The sequence below is a fragment of the Armigeres subalbatus genome, chromosome 2, assembly GCF_024139115.2.
Source record: "Armigeres subalbatus isolate Guangzhou_Male chromosome 2, GZ_Asu_2, whole genome shotgun sequence".
NCBI lineage: Eukaryota > Metazoa > Arthropoda > Insecta > Diptera > Culicidae > Armigeres > Armigeres subalbatus.
The window spans coordinates 2,805,851-2,821,492 of record NC_085140.1 but is presented as its reverse complement, the minus strand read 5'-3'; the positions used below and the strand labels follow the sequence as shown (position 1 = coordinate 2,821,492).

At 45.0% G+C, this 15,642-nt stretch overlaps 1 protein-coding gene across 1 annotated transcript in view; it reads left to right on the top strand.

Annotated features, from left to right (window-relative positions):
- The first annotated feature begins 14,617 nt into the window (after window positions 1-14,617).
- Window positions 14,618-15,642, top strand: part of LOC134217470 (uncharacterized) — a 35,862-nt gene continuing 34,837 nt past the window's right edge. The window contains 2 exon segments of the mRNA XM_062696242.1: window positions 14,618-15,151; window positions 15,276-15,394. Of these exon segments, the coding sequence (XP_062552226.1) occupies window positions 15,343-15,394 (52 nt within the window). The 5' untranslated portion in view covers window positions 14,618-15,151; window positions 15,276-15,342.

The window sequence follows — 15,642 nt, the reverse complement described above, 5'->3', positions numbered from 1 at the left end:
TATTGAATTTACTTAAATTCAAGACAAAATTTTCAAAACGACTTATCTGCTTTTGTAAACAAAGATTCAAACGACGATTTGACTAATCTGATAGCTCTCCCACGCAAATCAACACCACCAATAGGTAGGTGAAGGGTTCCGCTACCTGTTGATGGTAATGGTTTGCGTGGGAGAGCTATCGATTCGTCAAATCGTCGTTTGAATCTTTGTTTACAAAAGCAGATAAGTCGTTTTGAAAATTTTGTCTTGAATTTGGGTTATTGGACTGAGCAACCCCGGTGAGGTGTTTGCATCTTACTCTAGTTTTGACAACAATCACTTTCTCTACACGGTTAGAAAAAAGTACCTTATTTTGGGTAATTTTTTCTCTCTTGCCTCTCCCTCCCTCTTCCCTTTGTTGTCATAAAATGAAGAGCAAAACCACTCAACAAGGGCATTAAAGTGTGGGAACCCAACGTTGAGTAATCTCATGTTTACAAAAGTTGAGTGAAATTTACCTAACTTTTGATCAGTTTCTTTTTAAAACTAAGTATATTTTACTTAATATTAAGTGAATTTAAACTAATTTCTAGGAAAAATTACTTAATTCGGGGTTCTCAAACTCAAACGCGATGTCTGAAACTTGATTATGCATATGTACAACATGTGATAGATTTAGTTCGGAAAAGGTATTGGAGGGTAACCGCCCCTTCGGTGGGGTTTGATCCCACGACCCCAGTTCGCATGACAGGTGCTTTCCCTACTAAGCTACGAAGGACCTCCGTCGTCCACCGCAGCTTAGCGGGTACTGATGAAACCAAATTCCCAGCACCAGGTACCAGCCGATCTCTCGCAATACATTTTCAGAACTAACTCTCTCAAATGTATTTTTGTACACATCATGTCAACCAAGTAGGATGAGTATTTTTAGTATTGTCCGGCTCCTACACACTTGCTTCATCAGCAACGGCGCTCAATGAAGTAGGGTTGTGTGAGGTTGTGCCAGTTTGGTCGTCAGATCCCAACACGACCACACAAGCGAAGAGAGATCGCCACTCGAGATCAGTACATTCAAAGTTAATTGCCTATATGCCGGGTATTAAGCCACCCGGAGTGGAAATTAATTACTATGTCTGAAACTTGATTATGCATATGTACAACATGTGATAGATTTAGTTCGGAAAAGGTATTGGAGGGTAACCGCCCCTTCGGTGGGGTTTGAAACCCCAGTTCGCATGACAGGTGCTTTCCCTACTAAGCTACGAAGGACCTCCGTCGTCCACCGCAGCTTAGCGGGTACTGATGAAACCAAATTCCCAGCACCAGGTACCAGCCGATCTCTCGCAATACATTTTCAGAACTAACTCTCTCAAATGTATTTTTGTACACATCATGTCAACCAAGTAGGATGAGTATTTTAGTATTGTCCGGCTCCTACACACTTGCTTCATCAGCAACGGCGCTCAATGAAGTAGGGTTGTGTGAGGTGCCAGTTTGGTCGTCAGATCCCAACACGACCACACAAGCGAAGAGAGATCGCCACTCGAGATCAGTACATTCAAAGTTAATTGCCTATATGCCGGGTATTAAGCCACCCGGGTGGAAATTAATTACTATGTCTGAAACTTGATTATGCATATGTACAACATGTGATAGATTTAGTTCGGAAAAGGTATTGGAGGGTAACCGCCCTTCGGTGGGGTTTGATCCCACGACCCCAGTTCGCATGACAGGTGCTTTCCCTACTAAGCTACGAAGGACCTCCGTCGTCCACCGCAGCTTAGCGGGTACTGATGAAACCAAATTCCAGCACCAGGTACCAGCCGATCTCTCGCAATACATTTTCAGAACTAACTCTCTCAAATGTATTTTTGTACACATCATGTCAACCAAGTAGGATGAGTATTTTAGTATTGTCCGGCTCCTACACACTTGCTTCATCAGCAACGGCGCTCAATGAAGTAGGGTTGTGTGAGGTTGTGCCAGTTTGGTCGTCAGATCCCAACACGACCACACAAGCGAAGAGAGATCGCCACTCGAGATCAGTACATTCAAAGTTAATTGCCTATATGCCGGGTATTAAGCCACCAGCTAAGCAGCTAAGCTGCGGTGGACGACAGAGGTCCTTCGTAGCTTAGTAGGGAAAGCACCTGTCATGCGAACTGGGGTCGTGGGATCAAACCCCACCGAAGGGGCGGTTACCCTCAATACCTTTTCCGAACTAAATCTATCACATGTTGTACATATGCATAATCAAGTTTCAGACATAGTAATTAATTTCCACCCGCGGTGGCTTAATACCCGGGTACATATAGGCAATTAACTTTGAAATGTACTGATCTCGAGTGGCGATTCTCTTCGCTTCGTCAGTGGTCGTGTTGGGATCTGACGACCAAACTGGCACAACCTCACACAACCCTACTTCATTGAGCGCCGTTGCTGATGAAGCAAGTGTGTAGGAGCCGGACAATACTAAAATACTCATCCCTACTTGGTTGACATGATGTGTACAAAAATACATTTGAGAGAGTTAGTTCTTGAAAATGTATTATGCGCGAGAGATCGAAGCTGGCACCTGTGCTGGGAATTTGGTTTACTGAAGGCCCGCTGTTGCGGTGGACGACGGAGGTCCTTCGTAGTTTAGTAGGAAAGCACCTGTCATGCGAACTGGGGTCGGGATCGTCCCCACCCGAAGGGGCGGTTACCTCCAATACATTTTTCGAACTAAATCTTTAACATGTTGTGCATATGTTCAAATCAAGTTTCAGACATAGTAATTAATTTCCACTCCGGGTGGCTTTCTAATACCCAAGTATAGTAAAATTAACTTTGAATGTACTGATCTCGAAAGTGGCGATCTTCTTCGCTTGTGTGGTCGTGTTGGGATCTGACGACCAAACTGGCATAATAACCTCACACAACCCTACTTCATTGAGCGCCGTTGCTGATGAAGCAAGTGTGGTAGGAGTTGACAATACTAAAAAATACTCATCCTACTTGGTTGACATGATGTGTACAAAATAGGCATTTGAGAGAGTTAGTCTGAATGTATTGCGAGAGATCGGCTTATTGGTACCTGGTGCTGGGAATTTGGTTTCATCAGTACCTGCTGTTGGTGGTGGATGACGGAGGTCCTCTCGTAGCTTAGGTAGGGAGAAAGCACCTGTCATGCGAACTGGGGTCGTGGGATCAAACCTCACCGAAGGGGCGGTTACCTCCAATATTTTTCCTGAACTAAATCTATCACATGTTGTATATATGCATAATCAAGTTTCAGACATAGTACTCACTCTACCCGGGTGGCATTAATACCACAGTATATAGGCAATTAACTTTGAATGTACTCAAACGCGATGTTCTCCTCGGTGCGTAAATTGAACTCAAATTTTGGGTTCAAAATAATAACTTCTACTAAAACGTCAAACGCTGAGTAACTTATTATTATTATAATCTTTATTAAAGAGGTTTTTAGCCCAAGGCTAGTTCACCTCCGAGACGCTGAGTAACTGAGATTTATTATTTTGAGTAGCTTTGACTCATATTTGTATAAATTGTATCCGAACTCAAATATGATTCATTCATTCATATAGTTAACATCTAAACAGATAATGAAGAGAAACAGCAATGACTAGCCCCCCGACCTCTACATCGTGGTAACCCTACGCATCGCTTTTGCAGTGGGTAGCGTACTACACACCAGCGCCGATGACGGCGCGAAGAGCAAGAGACAGTGTTGAGTTAAACTTTGTACATCCGATAATAAAGACGCGTAGTTTGTTCAGTTAAATCGTTGTTCTGTGTTCGCTTTCCTTTTTAAGTTATCCGATACAAACGCTTGGTTCCCTGTGGTTCCTGTGTGTGGTAAATCGTACTCTCCCACAGGTTATGGGCCCAGTTTGCGTTTCGGAAAGTGTGAAGGAAAATTTTTGAGAATTTTTAATTTTCTTTCGGTGGGTATCACGAGTGGCTGATCGGCGCGTGTGAAGTGAGCGGACAAAATGGCGGACATCAAAGGACTCGCGTTCGAGAAATTAAATAATCGAAATTGGAGCACTTGGAAATTCCGTATGGAAATGCTGCTCACACGCGAGGAGGTTTGGCACGTTGGAAAAAGGCGATCAGTGGAAAAAGGCTGACCAAAAAGCGAGAGCTACGATTGGGCTTTGCATCGAAGAGAGCCAATACAGCCTAGTGAAAACTGTCGATTCGGCAAAAGGGTATTGGGACAAATTATGTGCGTACCATGAAAAATCGACAATTACGACGCAAGTGGCATTGTTGAATAAGTTGTGGGGCATGAACCTCTCGGAAAGTGGTGACGTTGAATGTCACGTTCGGGAGCTAGAAGACGTCTACGATAGACTTGCCGTTGCTGGGCATGTTCTGACTGAATCCTTCAAGATAGTGTTGCTCTTCAGAAGCTTGCCAGAGTCGTATCAAGGGCTGGCAACATTGTTGCAGAGCCAGTTGGATGCGGGTACGACACTGGAAGCAGTGAAAGTGAAAGTGCTTGAGGAATTCGAGCGAAGAAATGAGCGTTCCGGAAGAGTGAGTGGCTCAGGCGGTGAAGTAGCTGCCATGAAGAGTGCGATGAAGAAAAATCGCGAGAAGAGTAGTGGAGGAAAAACCTGCTACCATTGTGGAAAGGCCGGTCACCTCCGACGCGATTGCCGACTGTGGAAAAACGCGAAGCAAAGCGACAGTGAGAAGAGGTCCGAAGTGAAACCGAATGCAAAACAGGCAAACGAAGGTGGTAGTGATGTGTGCTTCATAGCTTCCAGCAAGAAAGGCGATGCATGGTATATTGATAGCGGTGCCAGCTGTCATATGACAAATGATGAGCAGTTTTTCACAGAGCTGATGAAGAAGAACGGGCCTAGTGTTGTCTTGGCGGACGGAAAAGTAGTGAAAACGAAGGGTTGTGGTTATGGCACACTTCGCGGTGTGAACGGATGTGGTAACGTCATTAATGTGAAATTGTCCGACGTTTTACTTGTGCCGTCGCTGACGAGCGGACTAGTGTCAGTGGACAAATTAACCGCAAAGGGTTTTTCCGTTGTGTTCAATGCCAGCGGATGTGACATTCGTGATAAAACTGGTAAAGTTGTTGTTGTTGGTGAGCGCTCTGGTAGCTTGTACCGGTTGCAACTTGGTGAAGTATCACGAAAAGTAGAAGAGAAGATGCATAATCCGCTATGCCAACATCAGTGGCACCGGCGGTTTGGCCACCGGCATCAGGGAGTGATCGGTCGAATTAGCAACGAGAAATTAGGTGATGGCATGAAGGTTGTTGAGTGCGGTATTCGTCTAATATGCAAGCTATGCATCGAGGGCAAATTGGCTCGAAATCCGATTCCGAAGGTGGCTGAAAGAAGATCTATGCAAACACTGGATTTGGTTCACACGGATCTCTGTGGGCCAATGCATTCGTCGACACCGGGCGGTAAGAGATTCATCATGACGATGATTGACGACTTTAGCCGCTACACGGTGGTCTACCTACTCGCCAAGAAATCGGAAGCGCCAGGTAAGATCAAAGAATATGTTCATTTTGTCCAAACTTTGTTCGACCGCAAACCCAAAATCATTCGATCTGACGGCGGCGGGGAATATTGTAACCAGGAGCTGCGGACATTCTTTGCGGAAGAAGGAATCAAGCCTCAATATTCGACGGCATATACTCCGCAACAAAACGGAGTTGCGGAGAGGAAGAATAGGTCGCTGCAGGAGATGGCCCGGACCATGCTTCTAGATGCTGATCTTCCCAAGCGCTATTGGGGAGAGGCAGTGGTGGCAGCGGCGTTCCTTCAAAATAGGCTTCCTTCGCGTTCGGTGGATTCTACTCCGTTCGAAAAATGGCACGGACGCAAACCAGAACTGGGTTTCCTTCGCGTCTATGGGTGCCATGCCTACGTACATGTACCAGACGTTAAACGAAGGAAGTTTGATGGAAAGGCTCGTAAGATGCGCTTCATTGGATACTCTGAAGATCATAAGGGATATCGCTTTGTTGACACTAAAACCGATAAGATCACCATAAGTCGTGATGCGCGATTCCTAGAATTGAGTGACAGTTGTTCCCAGGACAGCTCGCAGAGGGTGGAAAGCTTGAAGCCGGATCGTCAGATAGAGCCTAAACATACACCCGAAATTATTGAACTGTATTGGCCGCACGAGGTTAATTGCGAACCGGAAGCTGAAGACAAAGATGTTTCTCCGCCACCTGGAGAGGACAGTGAACAAGAAGACTATTTCGACATTGAGGATCACGAGTCCGGAGAAGACCCACTATCGATGAAGCAAGAGGAGAACGAGCAGGAAGAAGATGGTCAGGCTGAAGCTGGAGCATCAAATGAAGCAGCAGGCGTTCGGCAGTCAAGCCGTTCAACTCGCGGCGGGTTACCAAAACACCTAACCGACTACATCGTTGGCGTAGCAGCACATACTGAGCAGGAACCGATAACGTTTGAAGAAGCTAGTGCCAGTCCTGAAAGAGATGCCTGGAAAGCGGCCATGGATAGTGAGATGGCGTCCCATAAGAAGAACGGTACCTGGGAGCTCGTGCCGCTCCCCAAAGGCAAGAAGCTAATTGGAAGCCGATGGGTTTTCAAACTCAAGCGGAATGGAGTCCAACGAAATCGTTCGCTACAAAGCGAGAATTGTGGCACGAGGGTTTACACAAACTCCCGGCGTTGACTTCGAAGAGGTGTTTGCCCCTGTGACTCGACACGCCACTCTTCGAACTCTTTTGACGTTGGCTGGAAAGAAGAATCTCGTGGTAAAGCATCTGGATGTTCGAACCGCCTATCTGTATGGCGACATCAGTGAAGAAATCTACATGAAGCAGCCACCGGGCTACGCAGCAGAAGGCAAGGAGGAGCTTGTTTGCCGGCTACACAGGAGTATTTACGGCTTAAAGCAGTCAGCTCGCTGCTGGAATACAAAGCTAACGGAAGTGCTGAAGAAAATTGGTTTCGTGGCAAGTGATGCAGATCCGTGTCTGTTTGTGGGCACATTGCAAGGGAAGAAAGTGTATTTAATTGTCTACGTTGACGATTTTCTTGTGGCGTGCGAGAGCGAAGATGTGATTGCTTGGATTTACGAGCAGTTACGAAAGAGTTTTGACATTGAGTGTCTCGGTGATGTGAAATGCTTCCTGGGTCTCGAAGTGCAAAAGAAGAAAAATGTATACAGTGTGTGCCTAACGAACTATATAAACCAGTTAGTAGCAAAAGTGGGACTCAGTGAAGCAAAAGTGTCAAAAACGCCGATGGACAAAGGATTTCTATGCGACAACACGAACGATAAACCAATGGAAGATTTTACAAAATATCGAAGTGTGGTGGGTACATTGATGTACATCGCTGTATGTGCTCGCCCTGACATCATGACCAGTGCTGCTATCCTTGGTCGCAAATTCAGCGCCCCTACGGAGAATGACTGGGTAGCAGCAAAACGTACTGTCCGGTACCTCAAAGGAACACGCGATTGGAGGCTGAATCTTGGTGGCGACAACAGTGGACTCGAAGCGTTCTCAGATAGCGATTGGGCAGGTGATGCCGGAACACGGAAATCCACAACAGGCTACGTACTGTTCTATTCAGGTGGAGCGATTTCGTGGGCCAGTCGCCGCCAGGACTGTGTGACGTTATCAACTCTAGAGGCGGAATATGTCGCTCTAACGGAGACATGTCAGGAAGTGGTCTGGATGCGACGATTACTTAGAGACTTTGGGGAGATTCAGACTGCTGCGACTGTTGTGAACGAGGACAATCAAGGATGTCTAAGTTTTGCGAAATCGGAACGCTCCAGCAAGCGGTCCAAACATATTGAGACGAAAAGACACTACGTGAAGAACATTTGTGAACGTGGTGAGGTTGCATTGAAATACTGCCCTACGGAGGAGATGAAGGCGGACATATTCACAAAGCCGCTGGGTGGAGTCAAGCATTACCAGTTTGCAAGGCAACTCGGACTGATGGAGGAGAGTCGAGGAGCCACCATTGAGAAGGAGTGAAGAGAAACAGCAATGACTAGCCCCCCGACCTCTACATCGTGGTAACCCTACGCATCCCTTTGGCAGTGGGCTAGGATAGGATGTGACAATTGAATTGCGACTGCCTTGTTGTTTCCTCAGTCGATTGCTTCGACGAGGTGGTGGCCAGTGCTTCCGAATATTTTTTTGGCAAAATCCACCGAATAATATATATGAAAAAATAATATTTTCTCGTTCATTTCTTCCATTATTCGTAATAAAAGTTGTTACGTACTATCAGAAAAAAGTTTTTACATAAAATTAGTCTAGTTTCACAGTGAAATGGGTAAAACTTGATTAATAATGCTCAAATCGACTGTTTTAAATAAGCATAACCCTTGAGAATCATGTATACATCATTTGCAGTATAGCATAAATGTATTTTACCCAAAAATCAAAAATAAACTTTTGAATTTTGTCATAAATTTGAATTTAATTATCCAGCAACACGGCCAAGTTAACAACAAGCTGCCCTTTTGAAAATGTGATACCGCCGATCGAAGTAATCGATTGTCATTTTCACCCAATCAGCAACCGGTACGATTTTGACAGGAAATCGGTACGATTTTTAATGACTAATTGGCACATCCTATCCTAGGCAGTGGGTAGCGTACTACACACCAGCGCCGATGACGGCGCGAAGAGCAAGAGACAGTGTTGAGTTAAACTTTGTACATCCGATAATAAAGACGCGTAGTTTGTTCAGTTAAATCGTTGTTCTGTGTTCGCTTTCCTTTTTAAGTTATCCGATACAAACGCTTGGTTCCCTGTGCGGTAAATCGTACTCTCCCACAGATAACACCGAATCAACAATTTGACGCCACAATGCACGGTTCGAGGCCGCGTCTCTCCATCCTCGGATACGCCCCAAGCTCGCCAAGTCGTTTTGCACCTGGTCTGCCCATCTCGCTGGCTGCGCTCCACGCCGTCTCGTACCTGCCGCGTCGGAAGCGCACACCATCTTTGCAGGGTTGCTGTCCAACGTAGCCTTCCGGCTTTAGCTACCTTCTGGATACTGGGTTCGCCGTAGAGTTGGGCGAGCTCATGGTTCATTCTTCGCCGCCACACACCGTCTTCTTGCACACCGCCAAAGATGGTCCTTAGCACCCATCTCTCGAATACTCCGAGTGCTTGCAAGTCCTCCTCGAGCATTGTCCATGTTTCATGTCCTTAGAGGACAACCGGTCTTATAAGCGTCTTGTACATGACACATTTGGTGCGGTGGCGAATATTTTTCGACCGCAGTTTCTTCTGGAGCCCGTAGTAGGCCCGACTTCCACAGATGATGCGCCTTCGTATTTCACGACTAACGTTGTTGTCAGCCGTTAGCAAGGATCCGAGGTAGACGAATTCCTCGACCACCTCGAAGGTATCCCCGTCTATCGTAACACTGCTTCCCAAGCGGGCTCTGTCGCGCTCGGTTCCGCCCACAAGCATGTACCTTGTCTTTGACGCATTCACCACCAGTCCAACTTTTGTTGCTTCGCGTTTCAGGCGGATGTCCATGTCATCCGGACAATGTCCATGTCATCCGCGAAGCAAATAAATTGACTGGATCTGTTGAAAATCGTACCCCGGCTGTTACACCCGGCTCTCCGCATGACACCTTCTAGCGCAATGTTGAACAACAGGCACGAAAGTCCATCACCTTGTCTTAGTCCCCGGCGTGATTCGATTGAACTGGAGTATTCGCCCGAAATCTTCAAACAGTTTTGCACACCATCCACCGTTGCTTTGATCATTTTGGTAAGCTTCCCAGGGAAGCTGTTCTCGTCCATAATTTTCCATAGCTCTACGTGGTCTATACTGTCGTATGCCGCCTTGAAATCAACGAACAGATGGTTCGTTGGGACCTGGTATTCACGGCATTTTTGAAGGATTTGCCGTACAGTAAAGATCTGGTCCTCGATCTGGTCCGTTGTCGAGCGGCCGTCAACGAAGCCGGCTTGATAACTTCCCACGAACTCGTTCACTAATGGTGACAGACGACGGAAGATGATCTGGGATATCACTTTGTAGGCGGCATTAAGGATGGTGATCGCTAGAAAGTTCTCACACTCCAGTTTGTCGCCTTTCTTGTAGATGGGGCATATAACCCCTTCCTTCCACTCCTCCGGTAGCTGTTCGGTTTCCCACACACCAAAAAAATATGAATATTACAGGTGACGTACGGGAATAAAATGGCACAAAACCACATGACGTAAACTGAATCGCATATTTTTCAATGTTAGATGATTTAAAATTGCATGTCATGAAACCCAAACACAGCACCCGATGCGACGCACCAAACGCTCTGGCAGTCGATGCCTTGATGCAGTGAAATACTTGTTCAGTGCAAATCGTGGAACGTAAAGCATGTCGAAGATAGCTGAGTGGTAGCGTGTTGGGCTCTCACTCAGCGGGCTTATGCTCGGCCCTCGTTCTAATCCTTCAATTTTTTCGTCAATATAGTTGTAATGTAAAAATAAATTATCACCTAATTTTACCTGTCATAAGACGAGTTTGAACAATCCCATTGAATTCCACCACTTAATTGTATCCTGACAGATACGTATTTCGACCTCAACAGTAAGGCCGTCTTCAGTGTCTTGTACTTGACTCGACTTGTACTATTTGACTCGACTTGACTAAGTCGAGTCAAGTACAAGACACTGAAGACGGCCTTACTGTTGAGGTCGAAAAATCTGTCAGATACAATTAAAATCAATGATTGTTCAAACTGTCTTATGACTATTCCACTAAAAAGCTCAAAATAATTTTCTTACCTAATTTTACGTCAAAAGTGACGCTCGAATATGTCGTTGTCACAGCATCTAAAATTACATGATTATTTTTAGGTGTGCAGATTCTGACTATCAGTTTGTGCAGGCAAGTGGCCAGCTTTTCCGGGCCCATCTTGATGAGCTCAGCTCCGATACCATCCTCACCAGCTGCTTTATTGGTCTTTAGCTGTTGAATGGCATCCTTAACTTCCCTCAAGATGGGGGCTGGTTGGCTTCCATCGTCCGCTGAACTGACGTAGTCATCTCCTCCGCTGTCTTGACTTTCACTGCCTGTACTCTCAGGGCCATTCAGATGTTCCTCGTAGTGCTGCTTCCACCTTCCGATCACCACACGTTCGTCCGTCAAGATGCTCCCATCCTTATCCATGCACATCTCGGCTCGCGACACGAAACGTTTGCGGGATGCGTTGAGCTTCTGATAGAACTTGCGTGTTTCTTGAGAACAACACAGCTGTTCCATCTTCTCGCATTCCGCTTCTTCCAGCGTTTCTTCTTCTGAAAAAGGCGGGTCTGCTGTCTCCGCTTCCGTCTATAACGTTTCACGTTCTGCCGGGTACCTTGCTGCAGCGCGTTCGCCCGCGCTGCGTCCTTCTCCTCCAGAATCTGTCTGCACTCTTCGTCGAACCAATCGTTCAGTCGACTTCGACCCATATACCCGACGTTGTTCTCCGCTGCGTCGTTAATGGCTGCTTTGACTGTATTCCAGCAGTCCTCAAGAGGGCCCCCATCGAGCTCACCCTCTTCCGGCAACGCTACCTCGAGATGCTGCGCGTATGCAGTGGCGACATCAGGTTGCTTCAGTCGCTCTAGGTCGTACCGCGGCGGTCGTCGGTACCGAACATTGTTGATGACGGATAGCTTTGGGCGCAGTTTAACCTTCACCAGATAGTGGTCAGAGTCGATGTTAGCGCCACGATATGTCCTGACATCGATAATGTCAGAGAAGTGCCGTCCATCAACCAGAACGTGGTCGATTTGTGACTCTGTCTGCAGTGGTGATCTCCAGGTGTACCGATACGGAAGGCTGTGTTGGAAGTAGGTGCTGCGAATGGCCATATTCTTGTAGGCAGCGAAATCAATTAGTCGTAGGCCGTTTTCGTTCGTCAGCCGGTGAGCGCTGAACTTCCCAATAGTCGGTCTAAGCTCCTCTTCTTGGCCAACCTGAGCGTTCAAATCTCCTATGATGATTTTAACGTCGTGGTTTGGGCAGCTGTCGTACTCACGTTCCAGCTGCGCGTAGAATGCGTCCTTATCATCATCAGTGCTTCCGGATTGTGGGCTGTAGACGTTGATTATGCTGAAGTTGAAGAACCGGCCTTTGATCCTCAACTTGCACATTCTCTCGTTGATCGGCCACCACCCGATCACGCGCCTTTGCATGTCGCCCATCACTATGAAAGCTGTTTCCAGCTCGTATGTGTATTGCCGCAGCTCTGGTAGATGGTATGATTACCTCTAAATGTTCGCACTATTGATCACTTCCAACAAACCTCTTGCAGCGCTTCGATGCCGAATTCACGGTCCACGGTCACGGTACATCGGCGAGTATGCGTGTGCTCCCGATGAAGTTGAGAGATTTGCAGTTCCACGACCGAGTTTTCAATCGCTAGTTCCTTTTCGTCGCAGTGGTCTTCGCCGATGGTTCCGGTCCATACTCTCTTGTTGATTGTTCGTTGCGTGAGTTTTTTTTTGGCTGGCTTGCAGGGCCTGACACCAAACCCCCTAAATTTCCGGAGGACCATTCCTCCTTATTTCCGGTGGATCATGTTGCACAGTTTCACTTAGAGTCCCTCGCTGGCACTCGGACGATGATCAGCCGCCCCTAGCATGGAGAAAAGACGCTGTTGTGAGCCGATCCTGACATGGAGAACAGACGCTCAATAAGATTTGCAGCTCCGGAGAGGAGCAAACCCCGTTCCTTCCCTGTCAGCATACGACCATAGTTCCCACCGGGGTTGGTTACCCGATCTTCCCTAAGGTTGCTCGTATCCCGGCCAGCATCACGGGGAGGTAGGGATAGGAGTTGCTGGGTAAGAGGCTAAGGACCACGAGATGGGATCTATTTTATTCCTTCATGTACGCGAAGTACCAATGGTACGCTTTACCCAACATTTGCCGTGCCTACAATTTACATACATATATATTAGACCTCTTCATGTTTTCAAAAAGTATCAAAAATTCAACCGGTCAGCTAAGAATCACAATTCTTTTGCTAAAATAAGTCTCCTGTCAAATTTTCAGCTAATTCGGATAAAATTTCGAGGTGGCTCAAGTCGATTTAGTGTTTTTGGGCTATTTTCAATTTTGGGAAAAATCTAACAAGAGATATAAACGTCGAAAACTATCGCAACAACCTCTATACGGAAGCTTTTGGTGTGCTCTACAAGTCTTGTGAACATTGCCGTTCGTTTCGTTCACGTTTTGTCCATGTTAAAGTGATTTCCAAGCTTTTAAGTGCATAAAAATACTGTTTCCCCCAAAAGTCGTTGTTCTACAAAATTCTTGAGTTTATGACAAATGATTGTTAATTGTTGTTAATGTTGCGATAGTTTTCGACGTTTATATCTCTTGTTAGATTTTTTCCAAAATTGAAAACAGCCCGAAAAAACTAAATTGACTTGAGCCACCTCGAAATTTTATCCGAATTAGCTGAAAATTTGACAGGAGACTTATTTTAGCACAAGAATGGTGATGCTGGGCTGACCGATTGAATTTTTGATACTTTTTGAAATCATGAAGAGGTCTAATATATATTAAGGTGGTTCAAAAAACATTTTTTCAATTTTATTGATGGGCCGCCTTCTTATTAGGTTCTTAGGATTTCAAAATATCCCTCTGCTGGCTTGAGCGCAGAAAAGCGGCTCTATCCGCAGTACCCAGGTATACATCATTCGCATTGTCGTTACCTACCTGGTACCTCCATTCTGTTGTGCCACGTGATGCGTACCGTTAGATTTCGGTCATGTTTGTTCTAATGGTAAAGTCACAGTCACATAATTGACAAATTATCCTCGATTACGGCTAATACAATAATAATATGTTTGATAAATTCTACATGCTTATGTTGCATTTGACATTTGAATTAGGGTCTTCTGTTAGCATTGTGAGCTATGGGCTAGGATTGGCAATTCGGAGACAGTGAACTTTGTTCCCTGGACAAGATGTATCAATATTATAATAATGCACGGGCATTAAAAAAAATCAATTGATAACTGTTGTTGTTTTTGAAAGGTTGTTTGTTTGAAAAGATGTTGAATTCGATACTGGTCATGGTAGCAATTGATTGTAATATTTTTCATCTATGCCACTGTAGTGGCTGATGTGTCTATGGCAGATTTCTTTTGCGTGTAGCAAAAATACAGGGTGACTCAAAATATGATGCATTTTATGTGTTCATCCTCTTTTGACGTTTGGGTGACGTTGTGTTCGTCTTGAATGATGATTTGTTGCTCACTACTACCTTTTCCCTTTTCATTCTACTCATAGCAAATAAATGCCAGAAGATTAAAACTTCGTTGTTTATAATAATATGAAATGGTTCATTTTTGGTAAACACATCATAACACAAAATTTCATACTGATACGACTCTAATTGTCTGAAATCGATGTTATCAGTTATGGTGACTTGCTAACTTGGTAGGTAGTCAGTCATCCTCACATTCTATAGACTAATATAAGTCTGATATTCTTATTAAAATATGTTAACCTAATGTTGAAATCGAGTGCGGATTGTGATAAATAATTCAGTTTAGAAATAGGATTCAGGATAGTGTGCAGTGATCATAATAGGAGTAAACCAGAGCAGCATTAAAATGAATTAAAGTGCAATCAGAGTATTGACATTGTTTGCATCCTGCTTTGCTTAATAAATTTTAGATAATTTTTGTTAACTATATTAACTGTGATTGTTCTCCATATCGAGTTGTTCCGAATACCCAATCAGTATTTTACAGCCAAATGTCTGTCCCTACCAACCGGAAGATACAAAAACCGGCACAATATACATGACTGTTAACGGTATAACAGTCCTATGTAGACAGAAAACCAAGCAAAACATGAACGTTTAATGCAAATGAAGTTAGCACAAAAAAAAAACGAATACAGCAATACTGACACCGTGGGTAGAAGCAAGCGTAAGAGAAATTTGTTTCGTGATAGAAATGCTTTCTGCGCGTTCGACGGGCGCCGAGCAAAGTCAACGCCAGGGCAGTGCAACGGTTGACGATTAAGTCGAGATCTCTCGCCGCTCATATTTACTAAGCAACCATTCATTCTGTAGATTCAGTCGAAGAGATCCCCTCGTGCGGGTTAGACTTTCGCGACACAGCGATAAGACGCCAGAGTTGGGCAATAGGTTCGTCTTCCGGTTGATAATTTTAATAATGCAGTGAATAGTTTTTGATTCTGATTATCGCGAGTGTTCCCACAGTGATTGATTTTCCAAATATTTTAAAAAGGATCAATTTCTTTTTTTACAGTTGTGATTTTCTTGGAATAGATTAAATTTTATTTTTATCTGATAAGTGAATTGAAAGCTACTTCAGCATGTCCGGAGACGTCCAACCAAGGAAGCGCAAGGACAAGAAGAGGAAGAAAGGTAAGCTACCGATCAGGGACCGCATTTTGAGATATAAAAGAAACGATTGTGTCGTAATGATAATTCGGTGGACAATCTGCTCCAAAGGTACTCCTCCTTCACCGCAAGGGAAAGTCGTCGAGCATAGTTGAGTTATTCCGTGGAGGTAGTTTTAATTTAGAACTTTTTATTAGCTTATGTGAAAAATCTTTAAATAGAAATTTTCGACTCGCTGCTCTCAGTCTTCCTTTTGCTTTCGTCTTTTCAAC